Source organism: Poecilia mexicana, unplaced genomic scaffold (genome assembly GCF_051168715.1).
Source record: "Poecilia mexicana isolate PSO_F unplaced genomic scaffold, ASM5116871v1 scaffold_15, whole genome shotgun sequence".
Classification (NCBI taxonomy): Eukaryota; Metazoa; Chordata; class Actinopteri; order Cyprinodontiformes; family Poeciliidae; genus Poecilia; species Poecilia mexicana.
Genome location: NW_028263384.1, coordinates 20,503,267 through 20,522,197, shown reverse-complemented (window position 1 = coordinate 20,522,197; position 18,931 = coordinate 20,503,267). Strand labels below are relative to the sequence as shown.

The 18,931-nt window shown below is 39.6% G+C and overlaps 1 protein-coding gene across 1 annotated transcript; it reads left to right on the top strand.

Annotated features, from left to right (window-relative positions):
• Positions 1–1,507: 1,507 nt before the first annotated feature.
• Positions 1,508–18,376, top strand: ppp1r21 (protein phosphatase 1, regulatory subunit 21). The gene is made up of 22 exons (XM_015009875.2): positions 1,508–2,098; positions 3,920–3,988; positions 4,549–4,695; positions 4,861–4,962; positions 5,047–5,211; positions 5,307–5,365; positions 5,706–5,800; positions 7,127–7,179; positions 7,291–7,440; positions 7,559–7,660; positions 7,750–7,838; positions 7,952–8,088; positions 8,773–8,865; positions 9,826–9,953; positions 10,556–10,705; positions 11,603–11,695; positions 12,218–12,472; positions 12,878–12,913; positions 13,040–13,156; positions 14,634–14,732; positions 14,828–14,956; positions 17,066–18,376. The coding sequence occupies exons 1-22, from the start codon at positions 2,039–2,041 to the stop codon at positions 17,093–17,095; spliced, it is 2,358 nt and encodes a 785-aa protein (XP_014865361.1). The 5' UTR covers positions 1,508–2,038; the 3' UTR covers positions 17,096–18,376.
• Positions 18,377–18,931: the final 555 nt, after the last annotated feature.

The window sequence follows — 18,931 nt, the reverse complement described above, 5'->3', positions numbered from 1 at the left end:
AGTATCTCTATTTATAAAACTTTAATGTTTTTTATATTTTAAAAAAATGAGAAGAAAGTTAACTCCAAAAATATTTTATGTTACTATAAAGTAATTCATATATATTTGGAATCTTCTTCTGTTTATTTATAAAGCTGTTTGTGTTTTTAAAGCCACATGAAGGACTTTGCTCTTCCAATGAAAAATGGAACGAAAAGCTCAACATGCTCTCCCTTCGTTTCAGAGTAAATTAACAGGAATAAAGACTCAATTATTCATGTATATCACCAGCTGCTGTTCCCCGATTTTATAAATAAACAACTTCCCTTTAAATACCAAATAACATATTGCACCTTTAATCTGCATATTATTCAAACAAAAATATGCAGTTTACTTGCCACATTATCCTATTTAATGTCTATTTAACCTCACTGAGATTAAGCAACCAATTCAATAAATTGCAACAGAACAGCAGTGGATCAAAATATCAAAACTGTACATAGAGGGAATGTTCAGACTTTGTTCATTTAGAGTATGAAGCTGTACTGACTAGTTTTTCTCTACATTTTATTGCCCACATATGCGTAAAATAAAGCCATAAGAAGTTCCATCTGTGGCTTGGCAAAAGTGTTGCAGTATAGGCAGAGCAATGTGAAGGTGCTTTAGTGAGATTTTTTTGAATACATGCAAAGTGCTACGTGTGGCTACAAACCAGTGCTGTGCATCGGCCTGAACCCTAAAGTGAAACATAATAGAGGAGCATCATGAAAACCTGTAAGAGGTTGCAAAACATCTGAGAATTGGTTTGAGGTTCAGCTTCCAGCAATAAGACCATCCATTATCTACCTGCTTATCCTTATTGGGTAGCAGGAGGAGATGGCACCTGTAGTCATTGGGCGAAAGGTGGGATGCATCCTTGGACTGTGAGGAAGCCGGGATACCTGGAGAGAACCCACACATGCAAATTCCATACAGAAAGTGACCAGGCTGGGATTCAAACCCAGAACCTTCTGGGAACATTCTGGGTTTGAATCCGTGCTACCAGCTGCATCACTGTGCAGCCTAACATAAACCCAGACCTATCAAATCCAATCTGTGTAATTTGATGCTCACATATTCTCCCCATCTAATTTGCTTGAATCTGCTAGAGTTTTTTTTTTTTTTTGTGCAAAAGACAATGGGACAATGTTAGTCTCCAAATGGCCCGGGATCAGGATTGAGCCTGCGCTGAGGACTGTAGCCTCTCCGTAGGCACCTGCTCTATCACTGAGCTTTGGAATGCTAATGTTTTATTTTTATAGCCTAAAAACGAAACTCATGCGTTTTAACCTTTAATCCTTTCCGTTCACTTCTACTTTATGTTGGTTTACTACATAACAGCTCAATAAAATTCATTGCAATTTGTGGCGATAAAAGTTTCAGGAATAAGAATACCTTTGAGTTGTTCATTTGTTCATTCATTACTCCGAACGCCAGATGGCGCTCTGCTGATACCGGCCCACCAGTTCCATGAACTTTGACTTCGTTCTGTTGTCTCTGATCGGTTCTCATTTGAAGAGGATTTTGCGGGTTAGCAGGATAATGGGAGTCTTCCTCCAAACGGATGGATATTTAGGACTGTCTCATTAACTCAGCGGTGGCAACCCTCGCTGTTAAAATTAACCCAACGACTCTGCTGATTAACGTGGCTCTCTTTAATTAATAGTGCGTGTTTAACGTGTTGCTCGGTGTATGGATTTGTTTTGCTACATAGCTAGTTAGCTGCTACCTGATAGCGCTAATTTAAAACATGCAAAACAGTGCAACTCTCGGTTTTGAAAATAAACTTAAGTTAGATTATGAACGCGCTGTAATCTCCTCTGTCTGTCATCATGTATCTAAAGCCAGTTCTTCCGAGTAACGGAACAAGGAGCTTCGGAGTTGCCGATCTGAGCTAGCCTGCTAGCATTTAACAGTTCCGACAGCGTGAGGGTTCGGGCTGTGGCGACCAGCTGATCGGCTTCCTGGGTCAGCTGCTTCCATCATCAAGTGTTTGGGACTGAATACGTTTCCAGCTACAATGGCTAATGTTACAGACCTGCAGACAAAATACAGCAAGCTGGCGCAGGAGTATTCAAAGGTAAAAAGGAAAAACATTTAAACGTAATTTGCCATGTGATTCTAGTAAAAAAAAAAAAAATTGTAATCTAATTATAATAATATATAGAGGCTCAGAGAAAATAATGTTTTACAGCAGCAACACATTTCATACCATGTTTTTTGATAACTTGTTTTCTATAATTTGCTTTTAGTTTGCTACAGAGCCAGTCTAAGGGTATATGAGGCCCCCAGGAAAGTTTTATTAAAACTTGGTGTGGTGACAAGTTTAGCCCAGCAGTCACCACACCACCATCTCTTTTAAGTGGTTCATGTTTAATATTTTACAGTTACCGTGTGCAAATAATGCAAGCTACTTCAACACAATTGTCTGATAATGTTAAATTACATTTACTCTTTGATTCTTTTTAATGTAGCCTTTACAATTTTACCAATTTTCATTGTGTGTAGGGGTGGGCAATATCTACTTAGATTCATCACAATAGGAACTACTTATTACTTCTTGTTTAGGTAACTGTGTGTTACAGCAATTATGGCAACAAACACAAATACCGGTCTTGTCTTGAAAGACATTCCCATTTGTAATACACTTCTTTAGAACACTAGTCACATAAAGAAGTGTGATTTATAGCATTAATTTGCACATAGTAACCGCGTTTAGTCACATTTTTGATTTTATTAACATTTATCAATGCTTTCAATGAAAAAACAGTGGAGAAAATTGTCAAAATAACAATCCTGACGATACAAACGGTACTGTTTTATTTTAAACATCATCAATTAGAATTTATTGAGACAGGGACGCATCAAAATTCTTATAAGTTGTTGCAGAGTTTATTTGATCAAAACACAGTTTGTTTTGATCCAGAATCATATTCTCACAATCAGTCAAAAAAAGGGAGTGATATAAAGTCCTCTGAAAATGAATTTGTGAAATTTAAGCATTTTTATGGCAATTTAAAGATTATCAAAATATGCTGAAAAATACTTTGCTGTGCAAAGGTGAAAGTAAATGGCAAAAAAAATGGACGTAGGAAGGGACCAAATGACAACGGTCAGTTTACAAAGCGGTGAAGTGGAGCTGACAACAGTTTATACAGAAACCTGATAGCGCACAAGTAAAAGATGCTCAACTGGATCAGGATAAGTAGTCTGCTTTGAAAGTCTGGTTCAGCATTCATTGTAACAAATGCCAGTATGTATCATTAATTGGTGCAACTCCAGAGTACAGTGGAGTAGATAGAAGCTGACCATGTTCTCTGTGTAAAGGAATCTGCTCCCCTAAAACATTTAGGGGTATGTAATTTGAACTTCCGCATGTTCTTAATTAGCGGTTTGCACGCCCCAATTCCTAAGGTGCACGATATAAAACATTTAAAAAGCTGTGCCTCAGTGAGCTGGAGCTCTGCACGTCTCGTTGGATGTTTTAACTACCCACAACGCATGACGTGTTAAAGACGCCGTAAACACTCCTGATGGTTAAATTTGTGATCTGGCGACAGTAAAGCCCGCCTGTCAGTGCGTTCTGTGGAGCATTACTTCAGCCCTTTGTTTCTCCGTCAGCTGACATCACGGGGAGTGTAAGCCGCTTCCTCTTTAGCTCTCATCTCTCCATTAACTAAGCACCATATCCTGAACCAGGAAGTGCTGACTGTGTAACTGTCAAACATTCATGTTCCCAGTCCAGATTTTAGAATTCAGTAGGTTTTATGTGACTTCTCATTCTGGGTAGAAAGGATGTAACACACATAATTTTTTCTGTATTTGTAAATCAAGTTCACTCAGGATTTTATCTCTGTCTGTGTGTCATTGTTTTTGGGGTTTTTTTTGTGTTTGTTCTCAGCTCCGTGCCCAGAACCAAGTGCTGAAGAAGGCAGTTGTAGACGAACAGGCCAACTCTGCCTCTTTAAAGGTACATTGCAGATACTGCTATGACCACCGTCTCATCTGTATGTAAAGTGTTTATCATATTACACATCTGAAAAATTGGTAAAAAAAAAAAAAAATGACGTCATCTTCAAGATTTTGTATATCAGTGCAGAAACAAGTTGACAGAATCAATCTAAGGCTGGTTGGAAATAGTTATGGAATTTTCTGGAACCTTTTGCTGCACACTGCTCGTCAGCTGGGTGAAAGGAGGTTACTACACTTTTCCCAAACACATTCTTTTTGCAAGAGTAGGAATAATTGTTGTTTTTCTGATTGGAATAAAGCAATTTGATCATATTTTGTTTTTTTTTTATTATTATTATTTTATTTATAGTTTCACCAAAACCTTAGTATTTCTAGCAAAGGTCTCTGGCTAGTTAGAAATCTACTGGAAACTTTGTGTTTTCCTGTTGGAAAGATGGGAGCAGACCCTTTGAAAAAAATATTTTTCCATCGTAATTTAGTGGAAGGACTGTAAGACTGGACTTTTGTTGTCTAATGTCTTTCTTTTTATTGCTTTTCCTTGTTCTCGTGGTTTGTCAGGACCAGCTGAAGCAGAGGGACCAGAGCCTGAGGAAGCAGGAGCAGGAGATGGACAGCCTGAGCTTCAGGAACCAGCAGCTCGCCAAGAGGGTGGAGCTGCTGCAAGAGGAGCTGGCTGCTAGTGAAGGCAGGAGCAAAAAGGGGAAGGTGAGTTTTTACCAACGGAAATGAGTGCTTGGTGAAGGGGAGAGGTTTTTATAACTGCTTAGTGGTCAAAAAATGATTCATAAAAACGATATCGACCTAAGGTGTGTTGAGGAACACTTTTGGTTTATTTTTTAGAAATCTGACCAGTTGCTGTTTTCCTTCCAGGGTAAAGGAGACTCTCCACTGCAGCCAGGCCTGCAGACACAAAGTGTTTTCAACGAAGATCTGCAAAAAAAGATAGAAGAGAACGAGCGTCTTCACATACAGGCAGGCATCTATGCTTTGTATAATTTCTTACTCTGAAAGTATGTGTGATGACCTCTGACCTTGCCTCTTCTCCACACCTGTTAGTTCTACGAAGCCGACGAGCAGCACAGGAAGAAGGAGGCCGAGCTGAGGGCCCAGCTGCAGAAACTGGAAGGAGAGGCAGAAGAACACCAGGCTGTTGTTGACGGACTCACAACAAAGTATGTGGAAACCATCGAGCGCCTGCAGGGTGACAAAGCTCGTTTAGAGGTGAGAACCAGATTTCATCGGAGACAGATCAGTTTTGAGATTTCAAATAAAATAAAAAAAACACATGTTAAATGTATTTTTATATTTTCCAACAGCTGAAAACACAAACTCTGGAGAGGGAGGCGAAAGACTGTCGAATGCGAACGGAAGAGTGGTATGGAAATAATTAGTTTTGATCTTATGGGGACAGATTTCATAAGTTTTGCATGTTTAGAGGTCAGTAGTGTCTTTACAAATGACCTTGATTTGCCTGGGTGCTTCATAATAAGTGAGAAAATTTGGTTGTGATGGGAAATAAGTTCTCCATTGCTGTGTTATAATATTACTATGTCACCCATTGTAATTCAGGAGCAGTCTCAAAAAAGAATAAACCCAGAAGTATTAAGCGCAAACTGCACCGTATTAAATTCCTTTGAGAAGGCCGTAGAGAAAGGTTGTTGAAAGACACAGACTGTTTTTTTTTTTTTAATCATGTTTTCGGTGTGTGTCTGCAGCCAGCAGCAGTTAAGGCGCTGCCAGTCGGAGCTGAGCAGGCAGGTGAAGCAAAGCAGCAGCGTCATTCAGGAGAAAGTGCCCTTTAACGACACCAGTAAGTGACTGGGGTTGTCTCTGAGCAGACGCCAATTTAAAAGCATTTATGCCTCAGACTTTTACAGGCACGACTGTCAGATTACGTTCTGGTTCTTAATGATGCGTCTCCATGTTGATTCATCATGGCTGAACGACTATGCAGCAAACGACTTCAAGCTTCAAGTGCACACGTTTAAATTCGTTGTGTTTATATTCTTAACAAGCCGCACATGTAGTCACACACTTCACGCAGTCGTCAACATGGTGTTGGTATAACTCTGACTGCAGATGTGGCTGCTCTAGTTCACAGAATTAGTAGAGCTTATTTAATATGCTATTTAACATGGTTGGTTTTCTGTCCAGACATTTCAGGTCAGGTCCGTAGGAGAATCTGAAACACTTCCCAAAATGAATTTTGATGTGTGTTTAGGAGAAATCAAACTCTTATCGAGTTTCAAACCAGCGGCACCCAACATTTCGTGTTGAGTTTAAAGAAACGTGGTTAGAATCGTCAGAAATAGTTAAGAAACCACTGAATAATTAAGATTACCACGAGCTGGAAACTTCTGGAGCAGCTGTGTTACTAATAAAGCATGGGCTTAGACGGTGCGGCCAGTTATCAACGACAGCATCATGTAAAACTGAAACCTGCAGCTAGACAAGCCAAACACCTTCTGGAGTAAAGTTTTGATGGTCAGAGGAGAAAATGGCAAAAACTTTGCCTGGAGGAGTCTTTCAAACCTAGTTATATACTCACTGTGTTGTCAGGCATGGTGGTGGAAGTATCATGCTTAGGGCCTGTTTCAGTAACCGTGGTAACAGTGAGTTGTACAAGTCGATTCCTCGGATTAACCGCAAACAACAACATGATTGAACCTTGGAGACTACTGGGTGCTCCAAATGGATAATGATCCTAGAGCTGGTTTTAAATACATAAATCGAACATAACATTAATCACCTGGAATGACCCTTGACCTTAACTGTGCTAAAACGTATGAACTACCCTTAAAAACCTTACCAAGTGGCTCCTGGTGGTAGCAGGAAGTATCTTTTCTCTGCAACTTGCTAAAGAGAAAAGATATTTATGCAGTTTCACTGGGAGTGTACATTTGAGGGATTGTTTATGTTTATATTTGTTTTATTATACATATTATGTGTTTTTACTTGCCAACCTCCCAAAAAGAAAGACTCAAATAGACAGTTACAGGACCCAAATGAGTATAAACATCTGATTAAAACTCTTGTTCAGCAGAAAGCTCATGTTTGTGTTTGAAGGTTTACAGTATTGTTTTGTTGTTGGTACATTTTGTTGCTGTGATTCTGTCAAGCTTCTTTTATTCTGCAGAATTTAGCGACTATAACAGCCTAAATGTGCCATCGCACAACCGACGGCACCAGGTGAGTGAGAAACCAGTTCATAGCCTTTTAGTTACTTGAAAACTGCTCTGTTGCAGAGATTACACTAAATTACAGAGTAATTAAGGGAGCTTTGCCTTTGTTTGGATGCAGCTTAAGGCTCGGGACGTAACAAGTCAAGCCCTGAGCTTCATCCAGGACCTGGTGGCTGCTCTGCTGAACTTCCACACCTACACTGAACAGCGGGTCCACATCTACCCCCTGGACTCGTCCATCGAACCCATTTCTCCTCTGAACCAGAAGGTGGGGCCGTCGCACCCAGACACATCCAGCAGCTTAGAGACGACGCTTTAATTTGGTTGTTTAGAAGGACTGTGAGTTATTGTGCAATTTAGGAAGTAGAGTTCTTGTCTCGCCACAGTTTTCTCAGTATCTCCATGAGAACGCTGCCTATGTGCGCCCCCTGGAGGACAGCTTTCTGCAATTGTACCAAAGCATCACAGAGGACACTGTTACAGTGCTGGTGAGGCTCTGACTGAACGTTTTATATGTTCAATAAAAAAAAACAAAAAAACAATAACTTTAAATTACATATTACATGTTGAAATTAAGGAGACTGTTGTCATGCTGAGGAATTTCGCTGAGAATTTCTCCTCCTACACACACTTCCTGCTGAAGATTCTTCCCTACCAACTGAAAAGGTCAGCGCTGTGTTTGAAAGAAAGCATGCTGGGAAGTGGAGGAGGCTCTACTGGTAGCATTGTCTGCTGTGGATTTTTTATAATTAGAATTTTTATTTATTTTTTTTTCCAAGCTTGGAAGAAGAGTGTGAAGCTCCTCTTTGCACTGCTGCCCTGATGGCAAAAAACCGGGAGTTACAGAGTGACATGAAGAAAGTTACCACCGTGTTTGAGAAGATGCAGAACTACATCAACCTCTTGGCCTTACCCAGTAAGTTAACCTGCAACAGCTCAGCTCTTTTTTTTTTATTACTCAGGATTGTTACTGAATTGAGGATTCAGAACTTCTTTTGGTCAATTTGTTATTTTATTACAATTTTTTTTTTTATTGCAACATGTGGACAAATGTGCAGCGATACGTTTAGTGATGTGAAAAGATTAGCACACTACATTAAATATTCATTCCTTTCAAAATAAAGCATCATAGATTGATGACTAATCCATTTTTCATCTCAAGAAAAACAAAATGATTTAATTAACCTGTTCAGTAAAAATGTAAGCTCTAAATGAAAAATAAAAAGTTAATACACCTCTACATCCTAATAGCTACTGCAGTGAAACTGCTGAGCCCAAATTCTGGGAAACCGCCTGCTTTCAATTACATTTTACTGAAAATTTTAGAATCTCCTCCACTCATTTAGTTCTTGTTTCATTTATTGAATTTATCTCTGTTGTTAGTAAATAACCAGACGTTTAAATATGTTAGAATGACACACAGGCTTTAGTTGCAATATGTTATGTTCTCTCTCTCCCTTTCTTTTCTTTTCTTTTTTTTTTTTTTGTACTTCTGATAATAATGATAAAATGAACAGAATCGCAGGTTCTGATCGAGCAGAGCTGGTTGCAGGTGTTAACGTGTTGTGCTTGTTTAACAAACGCGCGGCGTGTGCCTCAGGTGTTCGGCAGGACGCCATGCCACAGAGCAGCACCTCAGCTGTCTTCACCCAGCTGGCAGCTAGCCTGCACAGCCTTCATGATGCCATTAAAGGTGAGCAGCACCGTCAGCCGCTTTTGACCCGCGGCCTTTCACACTGAATTTCTTTTGTGCGTCGACTCAACATCGACCTGTTCAGTGTTTATGAAGGAAACCCCAGCCTGTCTCCGTCGCTGTTTCTGTCAGAGCTAATACAGACATTAATTATCTTCAGTGTTACAGTAGGGACTGTGACACCATTTGCATACCAGTCAAAAGAGAATAAATTTGTCATATTTACCAGTCGATGCTTTTGTAAGTTTCCTTTGGATCTTTTGGTCCAAATACAAAAGTGTAACTGTGTGTTACACGTCATCAGAACTCACTACTATGCACTAATTCTTAGTGGAGGTTAGCACCTGGGTGGCCCTTTGGTTTGTCTAATTAAATCACAGTGAAACCAATTTGCTCATTTTTTCCCCCCCTGAAATGACAATATCCTGTGGAAACCTGAAAATTTATATACAAATCCAGATGTCATCCTTGATAAACAACTAAATATCTGTGTAAAAAGTCCGTTGTTCAGTCTAAGAATATTTATCGATGCCATTTTTTATCATCTCACTTCTGACATAGTTTCTCCAGCTGCCAGTCCAGCTTAGAATTGAACAGAAAATCTGATCTAAATGATAAATAACTTGACCCTTCCCACCTACATTATTGATCTGGTAACTCCATACTTTAGACCCCTACCGTCTTCTGATTGACTTTTCAGTGAGCACCGATGAAATCAGAAGTCCTCAAATCTGTGTAACGCTCTTCCTGTTTAGATGGCCCACTTTTTAAAAAAAAAAAATGTTTTCTCTGTGATTCGTGTATGAGGCTGCTCTGCCTATTGTCCCATAGTTGCATTTAATCTCTGCTGTGTTTTGAATTGGATATAAAGCATTTTTCTACCTTGCGTTTTGGAAATTCAGGCTTTACTTTTGGTCATCAATGGTATGAATGCCTCACCTGCTGTTCTTGCGTCTCCAGAGATGTCAAAACATTACAACCAGAAGGCAAGCATAGAGCAGGAGCTCCCCACTGTCACGCAGAAGCTCTGCACCACCACAGAGTGCCTCCTTGGATCGCTGGGTTCGTTGACCAGCGTCACCGGCAAGGTATGGCCACCAGGGGGCAGGCAGCAGTCGGGTTTCTGGCGTCTAACCTCCCTTGCTGAGCAATATGTCTGATTTGTTCACTGTAATGCTTTTTTTTTTTTTCTTTTTTTTTACCTCACTGCAATAGGATCACAGTTGTAAAATGACACTAATGTGTTAACAAATAACAGAAGGACTCAGCTGGGCAGTGGTTAGATTTTTGGAAGATAACGCCCAATTCACAGTTTGCACAGCTGCTCTCTGGTCAGAATAATGGGATAAATGATTTCTCTCTGCGATCCAACTGGGTGGCAGCATCTGCTAACGTGCAAGCATGAGATTTGCTTCTGCAACCTGAAGGCAATTGTGAAAGACGCCTGATTGCTCAGAATATTTATTTACCAGAATAACGGAGGAATCATCACCATTCGGCTTCTTCGCGTTGCTTAATATTACCATCAACAGAATGAGAATCGGATTTATAAGACGGCTGTAAAAGGTTGAGTTTGCAATGAAGTTTTGCATTGAATAAAATTGGATAAAAGAACTGAGAACTGATTTGACAAATGTAGCCATTCTGCGTTGAATAAAGTGATTCTTCAGATCGTAATTCTTTTTCACAGATTGCCACTTTCTTCAGCAACAACTTGGACTTCTTCACGTCTCCAGGCTACAGTCCGAGAGGATGCGCAGTGAGCCTCAACCCGCTGCAGGCAGAGAGCATGCTGGCCAACAAAAAGAAAGCAGCTGCCTACATTGACGCCATCAAAACGGTTAGGCATCAATATTGCTGGTGTTAAAGACTTTTTTTCCCACTTATTTTTGTATCATAATTTGTTTTCAGAGGGTGTCTGTGCATCCTTAAAAAGTCTTCACGGGTCTTTTGTTAGTGCAGTACTGTTTAATGTTGTATGTAGATCTTTTTCCCCTCACTGAGTTTTTTCTCTCAGGCTAAAGTTGCGCGCAGACATCTTCATTACGTTCTGTGACTTCATCTGGTTGAGGTTTATGGTAACTAACTGTTAATATACCGTTGGTTAGATTTTTTTTTTTTTTTTTTTTGCCGGTGCAAATTTAACTTTGCCAGGTGGCTGGATGACATTTGTTTTCACATCCTGGCACTTTGTGGGATAAAGCAGTAAAGACTCATCATATGGAGTGTGAGAAGAACAAAGCTGCTGCCAGGAGCCACAAACAAACCAGAAATTTCACAGTTTTTGTTGCTGTGCTTGATTGTAGCACAGCAGGATTCCCAATCATCCCTTATACACGGCTCAAAAAAATAAAGGGAACACTCAAATAACACATCCTAGATCTGAATGAATGAAATATTCTCATTGAATACTTTGTTCTGTACAAAGTTGAATGTGCTGACAACAAAATCACACAAAAATCATCAATGGAAATCAAATTTATTAACCAATGGAGGCCTGGATTTGGAGCCACACACAAAATTAAAGTGAAATGTTCCCTTTATTTTTTTGAGCAGTACATTTATAGTTTTTTTTTCCTGTCTTAAATTTCATTTATAGTGGGATTAAAAAGGTCTTTAAATTTGACTTGCTGAAACCTGCAGATGTACCAATTTATATTTTAAGGTTTATAACAATGCTATTTTAACGTAAGTTTTATTTACATGCGTTTGTTTTTTTTTTTATGTTTTTGTTCAGGCGAGGCCACAGTCGGTTCCTTACAGGGAAGCCCTGTCAAACCGTCGGATTCTCACCAGCTCCACCGAGAGCAGAGAGGGTCTCACTCAGCAGGTAAAACACAGAGATAAAACTGATTTCTACAGGTATCTGTGAGAAGAGTTTACATATTAATAGGAGCTGCAATATTAGTTTATTTGTTTAGGTCAATTGTTAGCATTGAATTCAGGGTTAAAGGTTACCCACACGCAGCCATGCTCATCTGTGTCTCTGGTAACGAGGATGAAAATGTGAAGTGGAAATTGTTAAAACATTGTTTTCTGGTTAAATAAGACATGTTGAAATGGTAATAATTCAAATACTTAATGTTTTGCAATATGTCGTGTGAAACGTGAGGAGTTGCTCTTTAGGGACGGGGTGTGAAATGTCGAGAGCCTGGCTGTGTGTCTGCAATCTGTCCTTGGAAAAAGTGTGTGTGTTTTTTTTTTTGTTTTTTTTTTCGTTCTCTCTTCATCAGAAACAGTTCTGTTACGTCTCCTCATTTCTCCTTTAACACTTGGCCTCCTTTCGCTTCTCCAAACCTCCGTTTCCCCACGAGCGTCACCGTCCTCTCATTGCCCCGTCGTTTCGGTGCAGGTGCAGCAGAGCCAGGAGAAGATCGCCCGGCTGGAGCAGGAGAAGGAGCACTGGCTCCTGGAGGCCCAGCTGGGGAAGGTGCGGTTGGAGAAGGAGAACCAGCGCATAGCCGACCTGGAAGCGCAGCTGGCAGCGGCTCTGGGGGGAAGTCAGAGCTCCCAGACAGCCACAGACGGCCGGCTCACACAGAGCAACGAGGAAGCCGAGACGGCGCAGAAAGCCGCAGGGAAAGAGACAACTCTCTGCACCAGCCTGGTACCGTCACTGTTCAAGCTGCTGTTTGTTTTTCGCTTGCAGGGAAAGCTTGTTTTTTTTTTTTGCCCGTGGCAGCATGTCTGATTAGCTTCAACAAAGGGAGTATTATTTATCACTCTTTTCTTTCAGCTCCCACTAAGCAAGTTTTAGCTTTAAAAAAAAAACAAAAAAACTCACGCTTCCAATGTGCTGATGTGGCAGAAAAAGTTTTGTTTTTTTAATGTGAGTCAGAACAAAGTTCATGGTGAAGTCACAAATCAGAACTGTTTGTTTTTCCACGTCTACTTTGAGTTTAGCTATTTTTGCCATCCCTCCTCCCCACATAGGCCCGTCGCTGTCTGATGCAGTCTCTTTAACACATCAACACTGATGAAACTCACATTTATTCATCTGTTCCGTCTCCAGGTCGGCATGTTGTGCACAACCCCTACAAATGAGCACGTAAGTCATAGCATGATTAACCCAGTGGCTCCACACAAAAACAGAAACGATCATTATTTACTCTGCCTTAGTAAAAAAAAAGAAAAGGAAAAATCTCATCCTGCTGTTGTCTTGTCTGTGTCGCAGGTGGGAGACGAAGAGTCTCGTGAACAGCTGATAAAGACTCACTACATGACAAGAGTGGGGGAGCTCACCACCCAGCTCCAGGTTTCAGACAGCAAAGCTGTTCACTTTCACTCAGAGGTGAGGACTGCATCCTGTCTGACAGGATGCAGTCAGACAGGACTATTGACTTCATTGACTTCATTAACTTTTCCAAACCTGCTAAATCAGAAAAGTGTCCCAGGCATTCTTATTTAAACCCCCAATTACTTTAATACAACGACATACATTCCAGTGCAACCAATTCCTGAGAATTGACTTCACCAGTATAAACGGAGCCCACCTGCAGGTAATCAAACCTCAGCCTAAGTCCAGCTGTTCACACACTAGGTCTTGATGCACAGTTCAGATTTCTTTTTGTTGAAATTGGATTATTTTTCTCTTTATTGCATAATACGAACGCAATCTGTGTGAACAGTTTGCGACGTCACACAGCAGCGCATTGTCTACCGATCGATTTCAAAGTTTATTCACCAATGAGTGCCGACAACATTATCATAAAGTTATAGCAAGATGAAGGAAGCTGATAAAAAAAAGTGCAACTAATAGCAGTGGTGTTTTGTGAAGCGTTGAATGCAACTTCTGTAGAGAAGTCTCTTCTGATGTGTAGTCAGAGCCAGGAGTCTTCCCATTGTGATCTGATGCGCTTCAGTGAAACAGACTTGTTTCATAATTTCATAATTATAAATTCTTTTTCAGCCGTTGTTTACATCTGGTCTGGCTTCTTCTGGTTCAGAATTACAATTTGTGCCTCGTGGAAGCGATATAGAAGTCGCGTAAAATGGGGCATGACCGTTCAGACTGCAGATGCTTTTGCTTCCGATTTAGCTCCACATATGGAAGTGACTCGGATCGGATTTTTTTTTTCTGGGTGAAAAGATCAGATATAGGTCAGATTATGGGGAAAAGCTTTAGTGAACAAACTGCATCATGATGCACAACGCAAATCTGACCTTGATTGAAGAGTGGCGAGCGAGAAAGTTAAGTATGCAAGAGAAGATGTTCTGATCCGAGGAGACCAAAATTGAACTTTCTGTCAGAGTTGACGAGAAGATGGATGGAGCTTTGCTGGAACAAAACCTATTAGAGGCTCCAGAAAACCTGAGGATCAGGAGACTCACCTTCCAGCAGGACAAAAAGATGCAGCTGAGATCCAAACATATCCATGTGTTGGAGCGCTTCAGTCAAAATCCAGACCTGAATCTAATTAAGAATCCGTGGCAAGACCTGAAAGTTACTTTTCACCAAAGCTTTTCATGCCATCTTGATGAACTTGAGCTATTTTGAAAAGAACAGGTCAAGATTTCTAACTCTGCATTTAAGATTTAAATTTCTTATTTATAAAAAACAACTTGTGCTTTTTTTTTAATCGTTTATACCTCGCATCTAACCATCACTTGCATTTATTTTTCTTTTAATTAAGTTGTTAAGGTTATCATTAGGCTTTGTAATTTTTTATTTTTCTTCTGAAAGTTGGATCACTTAAGCGTCTTTTATTGAGGTGTTTATGTTTGCTTGGAGTACGGCAGATGTTCACTTTGTTGTTCCTGCCTTTTAGTGCCGAGCCTTGGCAAAGAGATTAACCATCGCAGAGAAAGCACGGGAGACTCTGAGCGAAGAGGTCAAACTGGCTAACGAGAACATCACTCGGCTGCAGGTAAATCACAAACCAGCACCTTCTCTGTGTGCACACATGGATCTCTTTCCAAACCAGAATACACGCCAACGCTAACCGGAGCGCGTCTCACGCAGGACGAGCTGACTACGACTAAGAGGAGCTACGAGGACCAGCTCAGCATGATGAGCGACCATTTATGCAGCATGAATGAGACGTTGAGCAAGCAGCGAGAGGAAATCGACATGCTCAAGCTGGGTGGCAAGGTACTGCGCCGCCGAGAAGGGTTTTGGTTACAAGCCGTTTTAAAGGCCGGGTCAGGATCAGTTTAAATGTGACTTTGTGAGGTTTTCAGTCAGTCAGGAGGTGAGCTGAGAGGTCATCTGTGGTTTGTCTGGCTCCTAGTCGCGTTTTATGTAGGGCGCACCCGCTGGAGTCATCTGAAAAAGTCATTAAGCCGAAGCCGACAGTAAAAGAGAGGCCTGTTCCTGAGCGTGCATGTTCTTGCTTGTATGTGTACTCATCGCTGCACGTCGGGAAGTCACAGGTCAAAACATGTTGTTCTTTGAAGGTAGCCATTTTCTACTGGAACTTTACAAGCTAGCCTCTGCATGTTTTAGATTTCTAAAGAATCTCTAAAAGTGAGCGCCAGCTGCCTGCTGCACTTCAATGCAACACAAAACTTTGGTTTTTATGCCAATCTCTGATATTACAGTGAACAAAACACCTCAGATTTGACCTTACGCATATTGGAACTGGTCACTTTGAAATATTCTTGCTGGACCTTTTACATCAAGTCACAACAACATCCCAAGCAACTAGTTTCCCTAAATCCTCCCATTATATGTTTTTATTAAATAGAATGACTAGAACCTTAGAAATGAAAACAACTCCAGTCATGATGTGGTATTTAATCTATAATTGGTTGACATGTTTGGTTTCTCCTATAGATAAAAAAAATGCTGTGAGAGGAAATAGTCTTTATGTTTTCCCCGTTTATCTAATGTGCCTACAAGAGCTCCTCCTATTGGCTAATCATTCCTTTGTGACGATTCCTTTCCATAAAGTGTTTGGTTTCGAGAGCTTTGCTGTGCTAACAGAACCGGCACTCGTCACCTGGTCAGAGCCAGATGCAATACAGTTGAAACCATAAGTTTACATGCACTGAATCAAAAAAACAAAAAAACACATGCACCTTTTTTTTTCTCACCTTCTGAAGTTAAATCAAAATCAAGCTGCTCTTGTTTATGATCAGGTAGAATTACCAAGATTATTTCTATTTGGTAATTCCACAATGATGAGAAAATAAACATGTCAGAGATGTGTTTGTATATTAATGCTTTTAAAATCAGAAGTTTACATGCATTTCCTCAGTTTTTGATACCTTTCTTTATGGTCAAATAGTTCCACTTTAGTTTCATCACATCACAGCATATTTGTCCAAACAGGAAAGCATTTGTTCGTGTGTGCATTTGTAACAGCAATCTGTTTTTTTAATGCTTCATTAAAATGCAAAATACAATACCAATTAACTCAAATCTGTCAATAAACTTATCAGAAGTTTCCTTGAGGCTTTCCCTCATTGCTTAAAGAGACACTGATCATCCTGATATAGATTTCTGATTTTGAAGATGTTAATAGATATCTTGACATATTCTCCCTGTGTAATCCTAACTGACCCCAAGCAGGAGAAGTTTGGTCTTATTTAACTTTAGACTGAGCAAAAAGGTACATTTCTCTATCAAAGTTGGTCCTGTCTTCTGTTTTTATTTCTTTCTCCTTCCATCATTAAACTCATTAAAACTAAAAAAAAAATTAAGTCATTTGCTCCAAAATAAATGCTAGCTCTTCAATCAGTTAAATGTTTTTAATTAACTTTTAATTCCCTGGCCATAAACTTCCCTGAAGTAGCAGCTTTAGATATTGGTATTGATGTAAAAGTTTCTCAAAGTGCAACTTTACCTGCTTCCAAAGTGTCTGGAGTGGGACAAAGACCTGGTGACTCTGGAAGTTAAAAGAAACCAACTTATTAACAGGCCAGTGGGATAAAACACTTCAAAAATGTATTTTGTTTTTTTATGAATTGTTTCTCAAGCAAGTTTTGTATGTATTATGAGTGAAATATGAAACTGTGGACACATTATGCACAGTGTGAGAGTTGTAAGAAACTTTGTTCACCACAGCTGGCTGAAGTTATCTGATTTCAGTAAAGGGCTGTTTCACAGTTTTTAAAGGAATTCACTCAATAATCTCTAACTCGTTGGAAAAAAACTTTAACTAGATCAAGTTTAACTTGTTTATTTTACACTACACCTTTGGAATTCATAGTTGTTGTTTTTTTGTTTGTTTTGTTTTTATTCTATTTTTGTTTTTAGGCGAATGCGAAAAAGAACAAGAGTCGCTAGAGCTGCTCTCAAACCGTCAACATGTGCGGAGGATTTCCATGCTACAGAACCTCTTGGTACCGACGCAGTCTCTGGACCTTCAGGATCACTGCGAGTTCAGAGACTCGAACACGTTTGATAAAAGCTTCGTTTTTCTGTTTTCTTGTCACGTCACCTTTTTAATGATTATGATATTATCTGGAAATGGTTTGGCTGGCCTCTCAGGTCAAAGAGGATAGAAAAACAGCTGAAGTGGAAGTTTTTAATGCTCACCGAAGTCAAGACTTGAAGACCAAACCCTGTTAATGTGTGTAATTTTCTGACTAAGTGTGTGTCTGAGTGTGAGGGAGAAAATTGAACTGTGCACCCTTTGCTGCTTCTCCTTAAGTAGGTGAACGGAGTAAACGTTGGTGTGGTCGGGCGTTTGCGGGGTGTTGCCTCCCGAAGCGACTCTTGACACCACGCTTTGCAACGTGAGAGTATTGTTTTACAATGAAATGGCTAAATCTTTTTGGATTTGAGATTATCTGTGCAGGTGGTAACTGTGTAAATCTGCCCCTTCTGATACATGGATAATGTAACAAACTGTTGAGTATGATCAAATAGCTTACAAAGATGCACTTGAATTTATTGCCCTTTCTGGAAACGTTTTCATTTTCAGTCCTCTGGAAGTGGATGGAAGAAAAGGCTTTCAGCACTGATTAGCTCTGTTTACCTGGGCAGGTTGAAGCTTGTGAAGTTGTCCAAGTCTGAGTCTTAAGAAGTTGATTGGTAACAATAGTTTTTTTTTTTGTTTGTTTTTTTTTTGTTTATGATCACCAAAGGAAATGTGGATGCATACTTTAAAGCTCCTTACATTAATCTAAGATGTAAGAATAAAAGGAGTTCATGTGAATTCATCTGAAATCATGATGTAATTAAATGTTTCTTAAAATTATGTATACAAAAATATGCATTTATTCAGAAGTTACAAATCTTTATTTTACCCAGATTTTTATTTTATACAGATTCTTCAGCCTTTTTTTTTTTGTATTATTTCAGTAGCTGTCTATGTAACTGGGAAGAGTCTTTAACAGATTGAACCACAATGTAAACAAAGATTATGGAAATTGTGACTCGTGACAGACTTTTCTATGTGAAACAAATAAAGAAGCGTTGCTCCAGAGCCGTTCATTCAAGACTGAAATTTGAACACAGAGATTTGAAAACACCCTTTAAACCCACGGGAGAAAACAAATCTGTATTTCACAGTGTAACATGTTAAAAGGCACATATGTGAATTAAAATAAAAACCTTGCTCAATACTGAAGTGTCAGATTCACCTGGTTATTGAGGTTTTTTGTTTTTTTTAACTCGCCTGACACCAGTGTACACGTTTCATGTCTGGTAAATGGAGGAGACCGGGTCTGTGAGTAGTCTGTAATTTAAAACACAAAAACAGCCTGGAACACCCTAACCACTAGGAGCCGAGGCAGCACTGTGTAAGAGCAGGGGGAACACGCATTTTTAATGTCGTCACTTGTTTTTGAAAGGTGCAAAAGTCATTTGGACCTCTTAGGAATATGCTACTTTTGGAAATTAGTTTACATCTGAGGTTAAAGTAGATAAATAACCAATAACAACCACTTGTTTTAAGTGGATGGTGTAATAAAAATGGTCAAATAAAATACCAGGAAGTTAAAAAAAAAAGACTTTAAAAAGTAACTTAGTGTATTCTTAAACTTATGCTTTTTGGTTAACATTTTTTGGGAGTTGAGAGAAAACAGCAGTAGCATATAATAATTATATATGGTTTCAAATGTTTCTGCAAATCAGAAAATAAAAACTAAAATGGTATTCAACCTGCATGACTCAAAT